Here is a 19,155-nt window from a genome sequence, read left to right as displayed (position 1 = left end):
TGTTAGCCAGGATGGTCTCGATCTCCTGACCTCGTGATCCGCCCGTCTCGGCCTCCCAAAGTGCTGGGATTACAGGCTTGAGCCACCGCGCCCGGCCGAGCGACCTCATCTTAATTTAACTAATTGCATCTGCAACGACCTATTTCCAAATAAGATGGAATTCTGAAGTATGAGGGATTAGGACTTCAACATTAATTTGGGGGGCGGGGGCGGGGTGTTCAAACTGTAAGAAATGGCAGCGAGGTCCTTGGATGGATGAGCACAGGATTATAGCTGAGGAAGAATATTTTTACAAAACTAAGCTTCTAATCCTTTACTGAGGCATAATTTACATGCAACAAACGGCACTTGTTTAACAAGTATAATTTGATGAGCTCGAACTCTTGGGTGGTGCTGCCAGTGGTTTTGGAGACACAGGCCCTCTCCATCATCCCAGGAGCTTCCTGCAGCCTCTCCCCACCTCCGAGCCCAGGCAGCCCCCGGCCGGCCGTCTGCCACTGTGGACTCACTTCTGTTGTCTAGAGTTTCCTATAAAGGGAATCACACACTCGCCTTGGTGACTGTCTTCTCTTACTGAGCATAATTGTTATGGGATAATCCGTGTGGTGTGGACGTGACCTGTATGGGGGACGGAAGGCTGAGCAAGAAGGTACCCCAGGGCGCCGAGGCTGGGACGGAGCCCAGCAGCCCTTTCTTGTGCCTGAGCTGCCTCTGCGGTTTGGAAGCATCCCTGTGTTTACCTGCTCACCTGTTGATGCACGTTTGCACATTTGGGTTGTTCCCAAACCTTGGCTTTTCTGAGCGAAGCTCCTGTGAACGTTCGCGCACGAGTCTTTCTGGACGCGTGGTTTTGCTTCTCTGGCGGGTGCCAGAGTTGTCGGGTCCTGTGCTGTTCAGCTTTGCTGAACTGTTCTCCACAGCGTCTGCACCATTCCATGTGCCCCAGCAGCTGAGCAGGCTCCAGGTGCTCGCGTCCTCGAGGACCCATGGTGTGGTCTTGCCTCTTAGTCCCGGCCACTCTCACGGGGGAGCTCACTGTGGTTCCGGGCGTACTTCCCCGACAGCTGGGGAAGCCTCTGTCCTTGTCTGCCTGCTGATGTTTCTTCTTTGTGATGTGTCTGTTCAAAACGTTTTCCCATTAAAAAATTAGTTTCACCAGGCCACACGGTGGCTCGCGCCTGTAATCGCAGCACTTTGGGAGGCTGAGGTGGGAGGATCACCTGAGGCCAGGAGTTCGAGACCAGCCTGGCCAACATGGTGAAACCCTGTGCCTACTAAAATTACAAAAATTAGCGGGGTGTGGTGGCGCACACCTGTAATCCCAACTTCCCCGGGAGGCTGAGGCACAAGAATCGCTTGAACCCAGGAGGTGGAGGTTGCTGTGAGCTGAGATCGCACCACTGCAGTCTAGCCTGGGCAACAGTGAGACGCCATCTAAAAGAAAAAAAAAAATTAATTTCACCAGGCCACACGTGGTGGCTCATGCCTGCAGTTGCAGAACTTTGGAAGGCCGAGGCTGGTGGATGGCTTGAGCCCAGCAGTTTGAGACCAGCCTGGGCAACATGGTGAAACCCTGTCTCTAAGAAATTAAAAAAAAAAAAAATTAGCTGAGTTTGGTGGTGTGCACCTGTGGTCCCAGCTACTCAGGAGGCTGAGGTGGGAGAATTGCTTGAGCCTGGGAGGTGGTGGAGGCTGCAGTGAGCCCTGATCCTGCCACTGCACTCCAACCTGGGTGACTGAGTGACACCTTGTCCGAAAACAAAACAGTTTCACCAAAATAATTATGTAGAACAGTTCTTAGAGTAGCTGAGTTAAAGTTGGTCAGGACAGATGGCTGTGGCCACCTCTGTCTTCCTCGGAGCACTCCTGGCCACTGGCAGTTTGATTCTAGAGCCAAGGGTATCTTGCTTCCACTTTAAAATGGTGATTTATCTATTAATTAATTTTTTTTTAGACAGACTCTCGCTCTGTTGCCCAGGCTGGAGATCATTGGCGCCATCTCGGCTCACTGCACCCTCTGCCTCCCAGGCTTAAGTGATTCTCCCACCTCAGCCTCCTTAGGAGCTGGGACCACAGGTGCGCACCACCACGCCCAGCAAAAAAAATTTTTTTTTTTGAGACAGAGTCTCACTCTGTCGCCCCGGCTGGAGTGCAGTGGCACGATCTCGGCTCACTGCAACCTCCGCTTCCCAGGCTCAAGCGATTCTCCTGCCTCAGCCTCCTGAGTAGCTGGGATTACAGGTGCCTGCCATCACGCCCAACTAATATTTGCATTTTTAGTAGAGACGGGGTTTCACCATGTTGGCCAGGCTGGTCTCGAACTCCTGACCTCAGGTAATCCACCCACCTTGGCCTCCTAAAGTGCTGAGATTGCATGTGTGAGCCACCGCGCCCAGCCAATGCCCAGCTAATTTTTGTACTTTTTGTAAAGACTGGGTTTTACCATGTTGCCCAGGCTGGACTTGAACCCCTGACCTCAAGTGATCCGCCTGCATTAGCCTCCCAAATTGTTGGGATTATAGGCCTGAGCCACTGTGCCTGGCCTGTTAGATTACATTTTAAGCAAAATTTTATTTTATTTTCCTTTTTTTTTTTTTTTTTATTATTGAGACTCACTCTTGTTGCCCAGGCTGGAGTGCAATGGTAAGATCTTGGCTCACTGCAACCTCCACCTCCCGAGTAGCTGGGATTACAGGCGCCTGCCACCATGTCCTGCTAATGTTTGTATTTTAGTAGAGATGGGATTTCACGATGTTGGCCAGGCTGGTCTCGAACTCCTGACCTCAGGTGATCCGCCCGCCTCGGCCTCCCAAAGTGCCAGGATGGCAGGTGTGAGCCACCACACTGGGCCTTAAGCAAAATTTTAAATGAAAGATTTAAATGGAGCCTAATGGAAATGCAGGTTTCAAGTCAGAGGCAAAACAGAGAGATCAAGGGTGAATGTGGTAAAACAGTGTGAGTTGATGTTTGAGAGGGTCCTTCATGCCGGCTGAGTTGTTTGGAATTCGACCCAGGGACGGGGGCCCTGGGGGAGGAGCCAGAGGCCTGGGATGCCGCGTGCCAGGCGCTGCCAGCAGGGGGCACCCAAAGCGTCCCGCCCTCCCCGTCTCATGTCTCATGCCACCGCCTGAATCACACCTGCTGTTTTACATTTTTATTAGAACAAACAGCCTTCCCAGCAAAGCTCCTTAGGGACGCAGGGAAAAATAACCCCACTCTGTGCCTTAAATTAATACTTTGAACACACAGTGCAGCAAATGGAGTGTGTTCATCGCGGTCTTCAGATTTCCTGGCTCTGCGTCCTGCGAAACGGGATCGATCCAGGCTGTGACCAGGGCACATTCGTCCTCACATGAGAGGCTGGAGTGAGTGGGAAGTGTGTGTCCTCAACAGCAGTGCGCCTGTTCAGTCCTCAGAGGCGCTCATGACGGACACTCGCCACCTTCTGGAGTCTGTTGGAGAGAGGATTTGGGATGGGCACCGCCACTTCCAAGATGGCCCTGGAGGCTGGGAAGGTCCCTCTTCCTCCGCTGCAGCTGACCCAGGGAGGAGGAGGCTAGAAGCCACGTTTGGCGGAGCCTGTTTGCCGGTGGTCGTTCTGCTGGAGACAGGCGCATGACCTTGTTCCCCGGACCCCAGGGAGGGTTGGCAGACCTCGTGCCAGCACAGGATGGCACGATGGGTGGGAGCACCCAGGCTTTGGAGCTGGAAGCACAGGTTTGCTGTTGAATCCCTCCTGGCTGTGCTGGTTTTGAGGCCCTTAGTTCCTTAGCGTGCACTGTGGAGAACACCTCTCCCTCTCCTGGTGGCTGTTGGGGTTTGAAATGGCCCCCAAAAGCACAGTGTGCTGGTGCATTGCCTGCCTGGCAGGACAGGCCCCATGCAGCCCCCCTCACTGCCTGCACAATGTAACTGTGGGCAGCGGCCTGTGCACCTGGGGCAGAGCCTGCACAGTGTAACTGCCCAGCGGCCTGTGCACCTGGTTGTCCGTGGTTGGGGCGGAGCCACGCGTGGCTTTGTGCCCCCAGCACCTGCACGGTGACGCGGCTTGTGAGTCCGGAGCTTCAGGTTGTTGTGGTCACCAGAGTGGTTATACTGATGCCCGTTTCATAAGCGATTCTCTTTGAAGGGAAGGATCTTGAGATTCGTGACGTATAAGTAAAGCAAATACCAAGAAGCCTCAGAAAAAACTGAGGTGGCCTTTGTAGGAGACAGCAGAGGCGGCGTCCCTCTGAGGGTCTAGGGTAGCTGTTGGGCAGCCTGACATCAGTGCAGCTGCAGACGCCCCTTGGACCCTGCAGCCCACAGCACCCACTCTTTGGAGACTTGACACCTGTGCCCCAGTGTGGATCGGGAGCTCCTCTCTGAAGGGGCATCTCACACATGGGGGTTGCCACACGGGGACCTGAGATGTACCAAATGCCTGTGAGCCTGTGCAGCAGCCACAGGTGTGCCCAGCAAACAGGTGTGTGTTCTGTGGAAGCAGCTGTCTGCCCACAGGTGTGCCCTGTGAACAGGGGTGTGTCCCGTGAGTGCGCCTGTCTGCCCACAGCTGTGCCCTGTGAACAGGGGTGTGTCTTGTGGCCAGGTGTGTCCATTGGATGGTAGACTCCTCCAGGCCGGGGCAGATGCGTCCCGCACAGAATACAGGTTGCGAGCTCGAGGCCCTGAGTGGCCCCGGGTGCTTCTGTTTTGGGGTTTGCAGCTGCTCTTCTACTACAGTGGGGTTGATGTGGCCCCACGAGCAGATTTCTGATGCTGAGGGATTATCAAATTTGAAATGTAAATTCAAGTATTCTCCCAGAACTTCCCTGTTCTGGACTTAGAGAGATTATGTGTATTCTTAATACTTCCGTAGCCGACTCATCTCTTTTGAAGATGATCGATTTTGTCAGGGTGTGGTGGTTCACGCCTGTAATTCCAGTGCTTTGGGAAGCGGAGGTGGGAAGATCGCTTGAGCCCAAGAGTTTGAGACCAGCCTGGGCAACACAGCAAGACTCCTGTCACTACAAGAAATGAAAAAGTTGGCTGGGCGCGGTGGCTCAAGCCTGTAATCCCAGCACTTTGGGAGGCCGAGACGGGTGGATCACGAGGTCAGGAGATCGAGACCATCCTGGCTAACACGGTGAAACCCCGTCTCTACTAAAAAAATACAAAAAACTAGCCGGGCGAGGTGGCGCCTGTAGTCCCAGCTACTCGGGAGGCTGAGGCAGGAGAATGGCGTAAACCCGGGAGGCGGAGCTTGCACCAGCCACAGCACTCGAGCCTGGGCGACAGAGCGAGTCTCCATCTCAAAAAAAAAAAAAAAAAGAAATGAAAAAGTTAGCCAGGCATCGGGGTGTGTGCCTGTGGTCCCAGCTCCTCGGGTGGCTGAGGCAAGAGGATTGCTGGAGCCCAGGAGTTGGAGGCTGCCGTGAGCCGAGATCGTGCCACTGCAAAAGATTGTTACTTTTTTCCTTTTAGTGAACAGATAACTTTTTTCCCAAATGAAAATTTTATTTTTTTTAACTATAAAATCTCTGAGTATATAACTGATTTTAAGCTGCTCTGATTGAATAATAATGCATTTCAGAATTTTTGATTTAAGTTGAACTTATGTAGAAGTGTGAACGTTGTGCAGCAGCCGCTGCTTCTATAAAATCTCTGGCATTTTTTTTTCTTTTCATTGTTCTCCTTAATTCTTACAGGCTCTGTTTTCCTGATGAATGAAGAGACATTTTATTCATGTAGGAAATTAAATATGATCGTTCAGCTTCCTAGCCTGAATACAGGGTGCCTGGAGCTTTTGATGGTTCCCATCACGTGGCCCAGAGCCAGGTGTCACTTGTGGACCCCCCCAGCTTCGGGACTGAATGGTTGTTTTCCTGGGTTTGAAGTGTGTTTTGGTCACTTGCCCGATGCCTAGTTAATCCGGGTGAAGCTGCACCTGGTGGGGCACCTGCTGCCCTGCTCTCCCCAAACCCCTGGGCCTGCCCCGCCCTCCTGGGGCTCCGACATGCCCTCCGGTCGAGAACCACTGTGCGGCCTCAGCACATGACCTCCTCCCCACAGCCTTCTCCGAACGTTTTGTCTGCCCCTTGTTCTGCTACTCGCACCCACACGCGTTTGCCTCCGGCCCTCAAGCCCGGGGCCAGTGTGGGGCAGGATGGGCCCTTTGTTCTCTGCCGGCGTTGAGGCAGCTGGAGTCAGGCCGGGGCCTGGTCTTGGTGTCACGGGGGCTGGAGACCCTGCCTGTAATGGTTAGCGGTCACTGCCGTCACAGCCCTCATGCCCCGTGGGGAGGAAGCGAAGGGGAGGCTGGGCCTGGTCGTCTGCAGCGCGTCTCCCAGCAGGCAGCACCGGCTGTGGGGGCCTGGGGACCCTGCACCATCCGAGGAGGGGATGGCCCTGGACCCTGAAGGCAGAGCTTTCTACCTCATCTTCCCAGCCTGTGAAATGGGAGAATAATTACTTTCCTCAGGACATTTTAGGCTGGGCACAGTGGCTCACGCCTGTAATTCCAGCACTGTGAGAGGCTGAGGCGGGTGGATCATCTGAGGTCAGGAGTTTGAGACCAGCCTGGCCAAAATGGTGAAACCCCCTCTCTCCTAAAATTACAAAAAAATCAGCCAGGCGTGGTGGCAGGTGCCTGTAATCCCAGCTATTCGGGAGACTGAGGGAGGAGAACCGCTTGAGTCCGGGAGGCGGAGGTTGCTGTGAGCCGAGATCAAACCACTGTACTCCAGCCTGGGTGACAGAGCGAGACTCTGTCTCAAAACAAAACAAAAAAGGTATTTTAAGGATTATTTCTGATGATGTTTGAAAATACTCTGTTGGCCAGGCGCAGTGGCTCAAGCCTGTAATCCCAGCACTTTGGGGGGCCAAGATGGGTGGATCATGAGGTCAGGAGATCGAGACCATCCTGGCTAACAGAGTGAAACCCCGCCTCTACTAAGAAATACAAAAAATTAGTCGGGCATGGTGGCGGCGCCTGTAGTCCCAGCTACTTGGGAGGCTGAGGTGGGAGAATCACGTGAACCTGGGAGGCTGAGGTTGCAGTGAGCCAAGATCGTGCCACTGCACTCCAGCCTGGGCAACAGAGTGAGACTCCATCTCAAAATAAATAATAATAATAAAAAGAAAATGAAAAGATTCTGTCATGACTAAGGGAAGGTCGTAACAAGTTGGAGCATAGGAGCGCGTGATACAAAACTGCCGATCCTCCGGCTCCGGCCCGGTCCCCCATGAGGGCTGCGTGTGGGGGCTCCTTGCAGAAAGGACATGGAATATTCCAGCGTTTGCTTAGTTTTCTCCTATTAAACACATTTAGCGTTTCAGGTGAGTCCTGCTTGACTCATCAGCTGGAAAATGGAGTTTGTAACAGGAGAGACCCAACCACTGTTTCCTTCCCAGGCAGGGCTGTGGGGTGAGCGTGTCTCCTTATGATTCGTCTGTAAGTTCTAGCCCCCTAGGACCTCATAATGTGACCTTATTGGAAACAGGGTCACTGTGGATGTGATTAATTAAGATGAGGCCATGGGGCTGGACCCTACTCCCGGACAACCAGCGTCCTTGTGAAAGGGCGACATTTGGACACAGACATGCACCCCAGGAGAAGCCGTGTTGAGATGGAGGCAGAGCTTGTGCGATGCGTCCTCAGAATGCCGGCTCGGGGAGGGGCTGGAACAGGCACCCCCAGCTCGGCTGACATCCTGATTCTGGACCTGAGAATAAGTTTCTGTTGTTTAAACCTCCTAGGCGAGGGCCCCTTGTTAGAGTGGCCCCAGCAGACGAGAAGAGGCTGAGGACTCACATCCCTGAGTCTAAGGAGAGACAGGAGAGACTCTGGGGCAGGGTGCACCCGATTCAGAAACGATTCCGCGTCTCCCGTAACTCTGTGAGGCAGGGCTGTCTTCTGATGAGGGGTACCCAGAGACCGTAGTCATGTCTCAGACGTCCGGGGTGCTGGCATCCTCAAGGCCTGCGCTCCCTCTAGCCCTGTCCTGGTGCTGGGCAGCGACCCAGCCCTAAGCCAGGAAGCCTCCCTCTTCCGGAATATGTGAGCTGGTTTGAGCTCAGAGTTTTGGAAACTTTCAGGACTAAGGCTATGAATGCTTTAAATCCTTATTCTGTGGGGTTTTTGTGTAGGAAGTTTTATTCTTTTTTCTTAAGAATGTTTCTTCAAGCATGAGGGATGGCCACAGTGTGGGCCATTTAACCGACTTCTTAGTTTGGGTAAGAGTTGCTTCAGCCATGGCTGGGTGTTTTCATCATTTCTGGGATATGTGAGTTGCTGTGTGTGGGATTCTGTTCAGAATCCCATTAGCCTCCAGCACGGAAACGCATGGCAGACGTCCCACCCTGGACGCACTGGTGCCCTCCGGCGTTTGCTGCCCTGTTTCAGGCAGAGACACAGGCCCCCTGCTGCACACCTGTGGGCGGGCTCTCCGGTGGGTCCTTCTCCCACTGGCCATGCTCTGTGCCGCATGGCCCTCCTCCGGCCCCCCGCCCGGCGTCTCCCGGGCTGCCTCTTATGGCCTCTGCCTGTGCTGAGCTTGGGTAACTCTTGTTCTTACCTCCACAGAGTCTGTAAAAGAGGCGACACCAGGGCTTCCAAATGAACAACCGAAAGGAAGATATGGAAATCGCGTCCCACTACCGGCACCTGCTGCGGGAGCTCAACGAGCAGAGGCAGCACGGTGTCCTGTGCGACGTCTGTGTGGTTGTGGAGGGCAAGGTCTTCAAGGCACACAAGAACGTCCTGCTGGGCAGCAGCCGTTACTTCAAGACACTCTACTGCCAGGTGCAGAAGACGTCGGAGCAGGCCACGGTCACGCACCTGGACATCGTCACGGCCCAGGGCTTCAAGGCCATCATCGACTTCATGTACTCCGCACACCTGGCGCTCACCAGCAGGAATGTCATCGAGGTGATGTCAGCCGCCAGCTTCCTGCAGATGACGGACATCGTGCAAGCGTGCCACGACTTCATCAAGGCTGCACTGGACATCAGCATCAAGTCAGACGCCTCAGACGAGCTTGCGGAGTTTGAGATCGGTGCCTCGTCCAGCAGCAGTACGGAAGCTCTCATCTCGGCCGTGATGGCCGGGAGGAGCATCTCCCCATGGCTGGCACGGCGAACGAGTCCTGCCAATTCTTCCGGAGACTCGGCCATCGCCAGCTGTCACGACGGAGGGAGCAGCTACGGCAAAGAGGATCAGGAGCCCAAGGCCGACGGCCCCGATGACGTTTCTTCGCAGTCTCTGTGGCCCGGAGACGTGGGCTACGGGCCTCTGCGCATCAAGGAAGAACAGGTTTCACCGTCTCAGTACGGAGGGAGTGAGCTGCCTTCTGCCAAGGACGGGGCAGTGCAGAACTCCTTCTCGGAGCAGGGTGCTGGCGATGCCTGGCAGCCCACGGGCCGAAGGAAGAATCGGAAAAACAAAGAGACCGTCCGGCACATCACACAGCAGGTGGAAGATGACAGCCGGGCCGGCTCCCCGGTGCCGTCCTTCCTGCCGACGTCGGGGTGGCCGTTCAGCAGCCGAGACTCAAGTAAGCCTTTCGCTTGTTACAGGGGCTCAGCTGCCCCCGTGTGTCCAGGCCTCACGGCTGTGTGCTGTGGCAATGCAGTGACACATGTCCAGGCTCACATTGGTGGCTTCCTAGGGTCACTTCCTTTTACAGGAAATTGTTGTGACCACAGAGAATGCAGCCAATGCATCTCAAAGGCCAGGACATCGCCAGGGTCCTCGGAGACCCAGTGTATCTGTCCTCATCAGCACGGCCCTGGTGTCACCCACACACAGGGGCTGCCTGGGCTGGGCTCCTCCGAAGCCAAAGGGATGTGAGCCGGGGGGTGGGTGATACCAGGAGGGGACCCCTCAGCCCTGGTGAGGGTGTGGCCTGCAGGGTCTGCTTCCCCTGGCCTGTGGGACCCTTCTGTGAGCCCCACCTGGGGTAATTCAACTGGCCGCTTGCCAGGGGTGGTCTTCAGCTCCAGGCTTTTCATCCCGAGATTTCTGCCTTTGGTCACTGTTGGTGTAGTGAATGTTGAATGGAAACACTATATGAATGTACTTTGTCCTTCGTGCCTTAGCTTTGTCCTTGACCTGGGGACCTGAGATGTTACGGCCACGAAACAGCCTTTCCCGGCAAGTGGATTTTGTATTTGCTAACACTTGTGGGTTCTGCCTGTTTAAGCCAACAGACTGGGTTTATTTCCTTGGTTTTCTTTTCTTTTTTTTTTTTTTTTTTTTTTTGGAGACGGAGTCTCGCTCTGTCGCCCAGGCTGGAGTGCAGTGGTGTGATCTCGGCTCCCTGCAACCTCTGTCTCCTAGATTCAGGTGATTCTCCTGCCACAGCCTCCGAGTAGGTGGGATTACAGGCATGTGCCATCACGCCTGGCTAGGCTAATTTTTGTATTTTCAGTAGAGACAGGTTTTCACCATGTTGGTCAGGCTGATCTCGAACTCCTGACCTCAGGTGATCCGCCCCCTCCATGGCCTCCCAAAGTGCTGGGATTACAGGCATGAGCCACCGTGCCTGGCTGATGTTTTTTTCTTACACTGCATGATACAGGGTCTCCCCTTGGGTCCTGCCTATTACCTACTGCAAAGGGGCTCTGAGCTTAGCTTTGTTGGAGCTGGATGTCACCACCTGAATGGCTGTCCCTTATGTGTCTTCCAGATTTGTAAATAATATATTAAATGTTTGCTGAATACTGGCCACTATTCCTGGTGCTGGGCATGTAATATTGATAATAATTGTGGGGATTTAGCCTCTGCTCTTTTCCCCAGGCTGTGGCCCAAGTCAAGGAAAGGTGTTTGGAGTTGGGTGTGGTGTTGTGCCTGTAGTTCGGCTACTCCGAAGGCTGGGGCAGGAGGATGGCTTGAGCCCAGGAGGTCCAGGCTGCAGTGAGCCGTAATCATGCCGCTACCCTCCAGCCTGGGCGACAGAGCCAGACCTTGTCTCTTTTTTTTTTTTTTTTTTTGAGATGGGGTCTTGCTCATCGCCCAGGCTGGAGTGCAGTGGCGCGATCTCGGCTCACTGCAAGCTCTGCCTCCCGGGTTCACGCCATTCTCCTGTCTCACCCTCCTGAGTAGCTGGGACTACAGGCGCCCGCCACCACTCCCGGCTAATTTTTTGTATTTTTAGCAGAGATTGGGTTTCACTGTGTTAGCTAGGATGGTCTTGATCTCCTGACCTCGTGATCTGCCCGCCTTGGCCTCCCAAAGTGCTGGGATTACAGGTGTGAGCCACCGCACCCGGCCCAGACCCTGTCTCTTAATTTAAAAACAGGAGGAATGGAGGCATCCTAGCAGGTGCTGCCCGTGGAGAGGCTCCTCCAGGATGAAGCCGGGAAATGAACGTGGGAGGGCGTGAGTGGACAAAGGACGACAGACAGCAAGCCGCAGGGTGGGAGGCCCTGAAAAATGTCTCAGATGCTGAGCGTGTGGGTGGCGCGGTGGGAGACGCTGCCTGCTCCCCTGGCTGGAGGGCTTCCTGGGCAGGGTGAATGTGGCCCCTTCTCCTGACGCTGGTTCCTCTCTGTCACTGAGAGATCTCCAAGAGCTGGTAGTGAAGGCAGCTCGACATACGTTAACTTTTATCATTGTGGTAGAATATACACAGTGTAAACCTTACCATTTTAACCATTTTCAAATGTACATTTCACTGGCATTAAGTGAAGTCATGCGTTGCTTGATGACAGGGATAGGTTCCAAGAAATGCATCGTTAGGCGATTCTGTTGCTCTGGGAGCGCCATGGGGCGCCCGTCACAGAACTAGAAAGTGCAGCCAGTTACAGACCCAGCACCAACCTGCCAGAGTGTTAGTTACCGGGCTGAGCACTGCAGGCAGTTGTGACACCATGGGAAGTGTTTGTGTGTCTAAACATAGAAAGGGTGCTGTAAAAATAGGGTATAAAAGATAACGGCCTGCCTGGGTAGGGCACCTGCCATGCACGGAGCTTGCTGGACTGCAAGTTGCCCTGGGTGAGCGAGTGGTGAGTGAACATGAAGGCTGAGAACAGGACTGTGCACTGCTGCAGACTTTATAAACACCTGGCGTGTCGTACCCTAAACTTTGAGTTTTCTAAGTTGCGCTAGGACATTGCGACGGCTATGACGTCACCAGGTGACAGGAATTTCCTGGCTGCGTTCTAATCTACGGGACCATGGTGGTTATCTGTGGTCTGTCCCTGACCGAAATGCCTTTCTGTGGTGCATGAAATTGTGCATCATGACTTTTCCATCATCCCAGAGGGAAACTGTATCCGTCATAGCGTACCTTTCTCTTGCCTCTATGCCTCTACCCCACCTGCGAGTAAATGCTGTTCTGCTTTGACACAATGTAGCTTTTATTCATTCTCATCTCAGTTGTTGCTGTGTGTCCTGCGCTGAGCTATGAGAACCCTGGATGTTCAGTGAAAGTTGGTGGCCACGTGCAGTAGCTCAGGCCCGAAATCCCTTTTGGAGGCACTTTGGGAGGCCGAGGCAGGCGGATCCCTTGAGGCTGGGAGTTTGGGACTGTCCTGGGCAGAGTGGTGAAATTCCATCTCTAATACAAAAGTTATCTGAGGCCGGGCGCGGTGGCTCAAGCCTGTAATCCCAGCACTTTGGGAGGCCGAGATGGGTGGATCACAAGGTCAGGAGATCGAGACCATCCTGGTTAACATGGTGAAAGCTCATCTCTACTAAATATACAAAAATTAGCTGGGCGTGGTGGCGGATGCCTGTAGTCCCTACTGCTCAGGAAGCTGAGGCAGGAGAATCGCCTGAACCAGGGAGTCAGAGATTGCAGTGAGCCGAGATCGCACCACTGCACTCCAGCCTAGGTAACAGAGTGAGACCCTGTCTCAAAAAAAAAAAGAAAAGAAAAAAAACCCCAAACAAACAAAAAACACAGCAGTTGGTTTAACTCAGCCCGAGGCTGAGTTGTGCTCCATCGTGAGGCTGTCCTGGGTACTGCAGGATGTTAGCAGCAGCCCTGGCCTCCACCCACAGATGCCAGGAGCACCTGCCTTTGGGTTCCCCGTTGGTACAACCGAAAATGTCTCCAGACATTACCAGTTGGGAAAGTCATTTCTCTCTGTGCTGCGTACATGTGGAGCGTGTACAGGCAGCAGGCCAGGGCCAGTGGCCTTTCCATCTGCTCGTGACTGTTTATAATCTTCCACTAACTCCAACTAAAACCGGGGAGGCAGTGGTCCCTGGCAAGAGACCCGGCTTTGGGGGGCGTATTCTGATGTTTACAGATGCGCTGCAGGGTCCGTCGTCAGCACAGTGAGGCCCCTCCCACTGGTCCCAGGCCACCTCGCTGTGCGTGTGCTTAAGTCGCTGGCAGGTGCCCATGCTGGAGGCCTTTATATTATAAGAGTCGATCCAGGCGCTGAGAAATAGTGCACTCCTTAAGCCTGTGGGCTGAATGCTTTAAATGCAGTTGTCGAGCAGAAGGTGTTTTTAGAATCCAACAAGTGATTTTGGCTGTGTACTTTTGTTAGAGTCTTAAATCCCTTGGGTTTCCAAGGCAACTGTGAAACTCTTCCATTCGATTATTCCGAGTTGCTAAGATGAGGACACAAGGCTGTGAGCTGTGCGAGGATGGAGGATGTTTCTGCCCACGCCGTGGCGGCCAGTGACTCCCTGAGCTGCGTCCTCCGCCCGAGCCCTCAGGCTGGGATTTGGAAGCTTGGGGTTTGGAGGTAGATCATGATCCCGTGGAGGTCAGTTGGTTTCCATTAAAGATTTATTCTATCTTAGAGAGGAGGATGTTTAATTCTCATCCCATTTATAGAAGCAAATGCCCTTTTTTAAAAAATTTTTTATTTTTGAGACACAGCTTCACTGTCACCCAGGCTGGAGTGTGGTGGTGCAGTCTCGACTCACTGCAGCCTCCGCCTCCCGGGTTCAAGCGATTCTCCTGCCTCAGCCTCCAAGTAGCTGGGATTACAGGCTCCCACGACCACGCCCAGCTAATTTTTGTATTTTTAGTAGAGACGGGGTTTCACCATGTTGGCCAGACTTGTCTTGAACTCCTGACCTCAGGCGCTCCGCCTGCCTCAGCCTCCCAAAGTGTTGGGATTACAGGCGTGAGCCACCGTGCCCGGCCACAAAGTCCCTTTTCTTTCTTTCTTTCTTTCTTTTTTTTTTGAGTCTCGCTCTGTTACCAGGCTGGAGTGCAGTGGTGCAATCTCAGCTCACTGCAACCTCCGCCTCCCGGGTTCACACCATTCTCCTGCCTGAGTCTCCTGAGTAGCTGGGACTACAGGCGTTCGCCACCATGCCCAGCTACTTTTTGTATTTTTAGTAGAGACGGGGTTTTACCATGTTGGCCAGGATGGTCTCGATCTCTTGACCCTCGTGATCCACCTGCCTTGGCCTCCCAAAGTGCTGGGATTACAGGCGTGAGTCACTGCGCCCGGCCACAAAGTCCCTTTTCTAAGAACATAAGTCAAGTGGTCACCATGGATCATTCGATGTCGATGCCCCAACCCCTCTGTGCATCATCCTGGCTCCTGGTGACCCTGGGGCCTGTTTGTTTTTAAGAGTGATTTTCTAGGCAGGGAGGACAAATGCATTCTAACTTAACAGCTTCCAAGAAACAGTATGCCTTGAAATTTATTTCTCAGTTACAGCAGTTCACTTCTATGAGAGCTTGTGGGAAATAGCATTAAAATGTGCAGATTCATGTGTGCAGACAGGCCCATGCCTCCCCAGGCCCTGGCGTCTCCTTCTCATCTGCGGAGGGAGCGCAGTAAGGACCTGAGAGGTGACTGGTGAGGCCTTGACGAAGTGGATGTGTAGCTACTGCATGAGAAGATGGTAAAGGAACAGCCCAGGTGCCCCAACTAAATGGCCCCACACATGCCTAAGTGGTGCTGCCACAGTAAAATCTGTGTGTTTTGTAAAGTAAGCGTGAACTTGAACCCTGGTGAGGCGGGAGCTTGACATGTTGGGATTTTTAAGCCTACATTAGAACTGCAGGAGCTCCAGATGGGGGACGATGGCCTCCCGGGTAGGCAGTGCTGCCTGCAAGCCTCCTGTCTGCTCCGGGAGGGGACTGAGGGTCCTAGCTCTCAGGGTAGGGGATCTTCGAGCTGTGTCTTGGACCAGGCCGGCTGGCCTGCCTCTGGTGAGGCAGAGTTTCTCTTCCTTGTGCTGACAGCAGCTCGTCTCAGCCCCCAGGGCTCCTTGCTGGGGAAAAAGCAAGAACTGCTGAGCAGAGGGGGCCACGGCTCTGTCCCCTTCTGTGTTCCCCCATTCTGTCCACGAAGGTTGGGGAGGAGGACCCCCCACGGTCTCAGCCGTCCTGATCACAGGAGGGCAGGGAGTTACCTCTGAGGTTACATCCATGCGGGGACACCCGTCCTGAGTGTATGTGGCATCTCGGCCCTCCTGGCGCCCGGCAGAACGTGCGGTGCCCCCACCCGGCCTCCAGAACACCTTTCACAGTCTGTTTCAGTAGCACGGCAGATCTGATGGTTCTGTGGAAGCAAATTTCCTGCACTTGAGATGGTCTTTTTATTTTTTGGATGGAAGGGTTTCAACCAAAAGATGGCGTCATGTGCTTTGGTCAGTAGTGGGGTGGGAAGGACCCCGATCCTACAGATCCCACAGCCGTTCGGGTGGGGTGGGAAGGGTGTCTGTGTCCACACCCCGATCCCACAGATCCCACAGCAGCTCGGGAGGTGCTGGGCTTGATCTGGCTCCACGCTGCGATCCCACAGATCCCACAGCCGCTCGCTCGGGAGATGCTGGGCTTGGTCCTGCTCCACACCCCGATCCCACAGCCGCTCGGGAGATGCTGGGCTTGGCTTGTTTTCATCCACTCCCCTGTTCAGTCCTGTCCTGGGAAGCTTGAGAACTCAGCTGCACCTTCTCTAGATGTTTTTGCTTTCAGGTATGAGCAGAATTACCTGCAATCAGCTCTGACCACATTACAGTCTATTAGGGGAGCAGCTGGTGACTAGGACAGAGACAATAACACCCTTCACAGCACCATGGCTGTTTTTTGTTTTCGTTTTATTTTTTAAAAATTTCTGCTCTCGGCACTGGACAGAGTATTTTTTGTTTTTGTTTTGAGACGGAGTCTCGCTCTTTTGCCAGGCTCATGTGCAGTGGCGCCATCTTGGCTCACTGCAACCTCTGCCTCCCAGGTTCAAGCGATTCTCCCACCTCAGCCTCCCGAGTAGCTGGGATTACAGGCACTCACCACCATGCCCGGCTGATATTTTGTATTTTTAGTAGAGACAAGGTTTCGCCACGTCGGCCAGGCTGGTCTCAATCTTGTGAACTTGTGAACCCCAACTTCCCAAAGTGCTGGGATTACAGGCATGAGCCACTGCACCCGGCCGTGTTTTTTTGGTTTTTTAAAGACAGGGTCTCACTCTCTTGCTCAGGCTGGAGTGCAGTGGTACGATCTCGGCTCACGGCAGCCTTGACCTCCTGGGCTCAGGTGGTCCTCCCACCTCAGCCTCGTGAGTAGCTGGGACTGTGGGTGTGCGCCACCATGCCTGGCTGATTTTTAAAAATGTTTTTTGTAGAGATGTAGATCTCACTGTGTTTCCCAGGCCAGTCTCAAACTCCTGGCCTGGGCCTCCCATGGTGCTGGGATCCCTTTTAACTTTTAACGCAGCCACTCCGGCAGGGTGTCCTTGCGTCTCTGCCTTTGCTCCTTGTCCTGGTGGGGAGGGACTCACAGCTGAGGCCGGCAGCAACGCTGCTCCTCCCCATGGGCGTGGCGCGTGGGGCGTGGGGCGTGGCTGCAGCCTGTCCCGTTATCGTCCAGATGTGGGTGTTTGGGTGTCGGGCTCAGGGCTGAGGCTCTCCTGCAGGTGTCTTTTTAGCTCATGGGTGTGTGTGCTTTTGGCAAGCACCTGGGGGCGTTTTTAGGTTACGAGGTGCGCTGGCTCTTGTAATAAATTACCAGACTTAGTGTCAGAGCAATGCAGGTTTTGTCTCATGGTTTTCTGAAGTCCAAAGCAGCTGGCAGGGCTGGATCCCCTGGAGCTCAGGGGAGTCTGTAGGCCTCTTCCAGCTTCTGGAAGCCACAGCATCCTTGGCTCATGGCCCCACATCATTCCTGCCCCTTCCCATCCTCACTTCTGTCACCCCCCTGCCTCCTTCTCTTCTGACAGGGACCCTGGCGGGTCTGTTGAGGGCCCACATGGCTCATCCAGGACTCATCGTCATGAGATCCTGAACTGAATCAGGTCTGCAGAGTCCCTTCTGCCACAAGGTGGTAAAGCCACAGCTCGGGGGTTGCAGCCTGGGCGTCTCTGCTGGGGCCTCACGGGCTCACCACTGGGGGTTTGCATACGGTAGCTGGGGATTTTGATGAAAATCGCCTCTTTTATGTTTTTGTTTTGTTTCTTTTTTGTTTCTTTTTTTTGAGTGTCTCGCTCTGTCGCCCAGGCTGGAGTGCAGCGGCATGATCTCGGCTCACTGCAACCTCTGCCTCCCGGGTTCACGCCATTCTCCTGCCTCAGCCTCCCAAGTAGCTGGGACTACAGGCACCTGCTACCACGCCTGGCTAATTTTTCATACTTTTAGTAGAGACAGGGTTTCACCATGTTATTCAGACTGGTTTCTAACTCCTGACCTCAGGTGGTCCACCCACCTCGGCCTCCCAAAGTGCTGGGATTACAGGCGTGAACCACCAGGCCGGGCCCTTTTTTCTATTTTTTTGAGGTGTGATATATTACATACACTAAACTACACAGATTTCAGGTGTACAGTTTGGATAGTTTCTTGTTTTTACTCGTAACACTGTATTGGGAAAATATTCATGCTCAGAGAAAAGTTGAAAAAATGAAATGGTGAAGATGCCTGCTGCCTAGATCCCCCAGTTAACATTTCGCTGTGTTTGCTTTGTTATATATTTGTCCATCTAATCACTAAAAACTCTTCTTATTTTTCAGTGCATTTCATTGCAGGTCGAGGCGTCAGGATACTTCATCCCAAAACACGTCAGCGCTCCACACCTTTCCATTTCTCAGTTAAATTCTCTACACTCTGACGGGTGCCAATCGCAAGTGCATCTTTTCGTTTTCTTTCTTTTTTTTAGAGACAGGGACTCGCATTCCTGGGCTGTGATGATCCTCCCGCCTCAGTTTCCTGAGCAGCTGGGAGTGTAGGTCGGTACCACAGAGCCTAACTTCAAATGTACTTTTTGAGAAGTTGTGGTTTTTAAATTTGAGACAGGGTGATGCCCAGACTGGAGTGCAGTGGTGTGATCTCAGCTCACGGCAGCCTCAACCTCCTTGGCTCAAGTGATCCTTCTACCTCAGCCTCCTGAGTAGCTGTGACTACAGGTACACAGCACCACGCCTGGCTAATTTTTGTATTTTTTGTAGAGATGGGGTTTCACTGTGTTGCCCAGGTTGGTCTTGAACTCCTGGACTCAAGTGACCCACCCGCCTTGGCCTCCCACAGTGCTGGGGATTACAGGCGTGAACCACCGTCCCCAGCCCGAGAAGTTTTGATAAATGCATGTACCCAAACCCTCCAAGGTGCAGCATATTCTCCCAGGGCCTCTGTCAGGCCTCCAGCTGGCTTTTGGGTGAGGCTCCTTTCTTGCATCAGTGTATTTGGGCCTACCCATGCTGCTGCATCTGTCTGCACTTCTTACCTTTTTCATTGTGGCAGCTGGATCACCTGAGGTCAGGAGTTCAAGACCAGCCTGACCAACATGGTGAAACCCTGTCTTTACCTTTTTCACTGTGGTGAGACTGTCTGTAAAAACAAAAACAAAAACAAACAAAAACAGCATTAACCATTATGGTTCAATTTGGTTCAATTCTGAGACTCCTCTTCATGGTTTTTTGTTTGTTTGTTTTGAGATGGAGTCTCTCACTCTTGTTGCCCAGGGTGGAGTGCAATGGTACGACGACAGCTCACTGCAGCCTCCACCTTCCGGGTTCAAGCGATTCTCCTGCCTCAGCCTCCCGAGTACCTGGGATTACAGTCACCCAGAACCACACCTGGCTGATTTTTTTGTACTTTTAGTAGAGACGGGGTTTTACCATGTTGGCTGGGCTGGTCTCGAACTCCTGATCTCAGGTGATCCGCCCGCCTCGGCCTCCCGAAGTGCTAGGATGACAGACGTGAGCCACCGCGCCCAGCTTCTTTGTGGTCTTTTTTTTTTTTTTTTTTTTTTTTTGAGACGGAGTCTC

At 53.4% G+C, this 19,155-nt stretch overlaps 1 protein-coding gene across 2 annotated transcripts in view; it reads left to right on the top strand.

Annotated features, from left to right (window-relative positions):
• The window catches only part of ZBTB46 (zinc finger and BTB domain containing 46), a 77,473-nt gene that overhangs the window by 17,197 nt on the left and 41,121 nt on the right, over nt 1-19,155 (top strand). For both annotated transcript variants that reach the window (XM_011992378.1, XM_011992377.1), the window contains one exon: nt 8,564-9,533. In XM_011992378.1, coding sequence (XP_011847768.1) covers nt 8,597-9,533 — 937 coding nt within the window. In that variant the 5' untranslated portion in view covers nt 8,564-8,596. The remainder of the gene's footprint in view (nt 1-8,563; nt 9,534-19,155) is intronic.

This window comes from Mandrillus leucophaeus, unplaced genomic scaffold (assembly GCF_000951045.1).
Source record: "Mandrillus leucophaeus isolate KB7577 unplaced genomic scaffold, Mleu.le_1.0 Scaffold41, whole genome shotgun sequence".
NCBI classification, from domain to species: domain Eukaryota; kingdom Metazoa; phylum Chordata; class Mammalia; order Primates; family Cercopithecidae; genus Mandrillus; species Mandrillus leucophaeus.
Note: the sequence above shows the minus strand (reverse complement) of the source record. Positions and strands in the feature narration are given on the sequence as shown.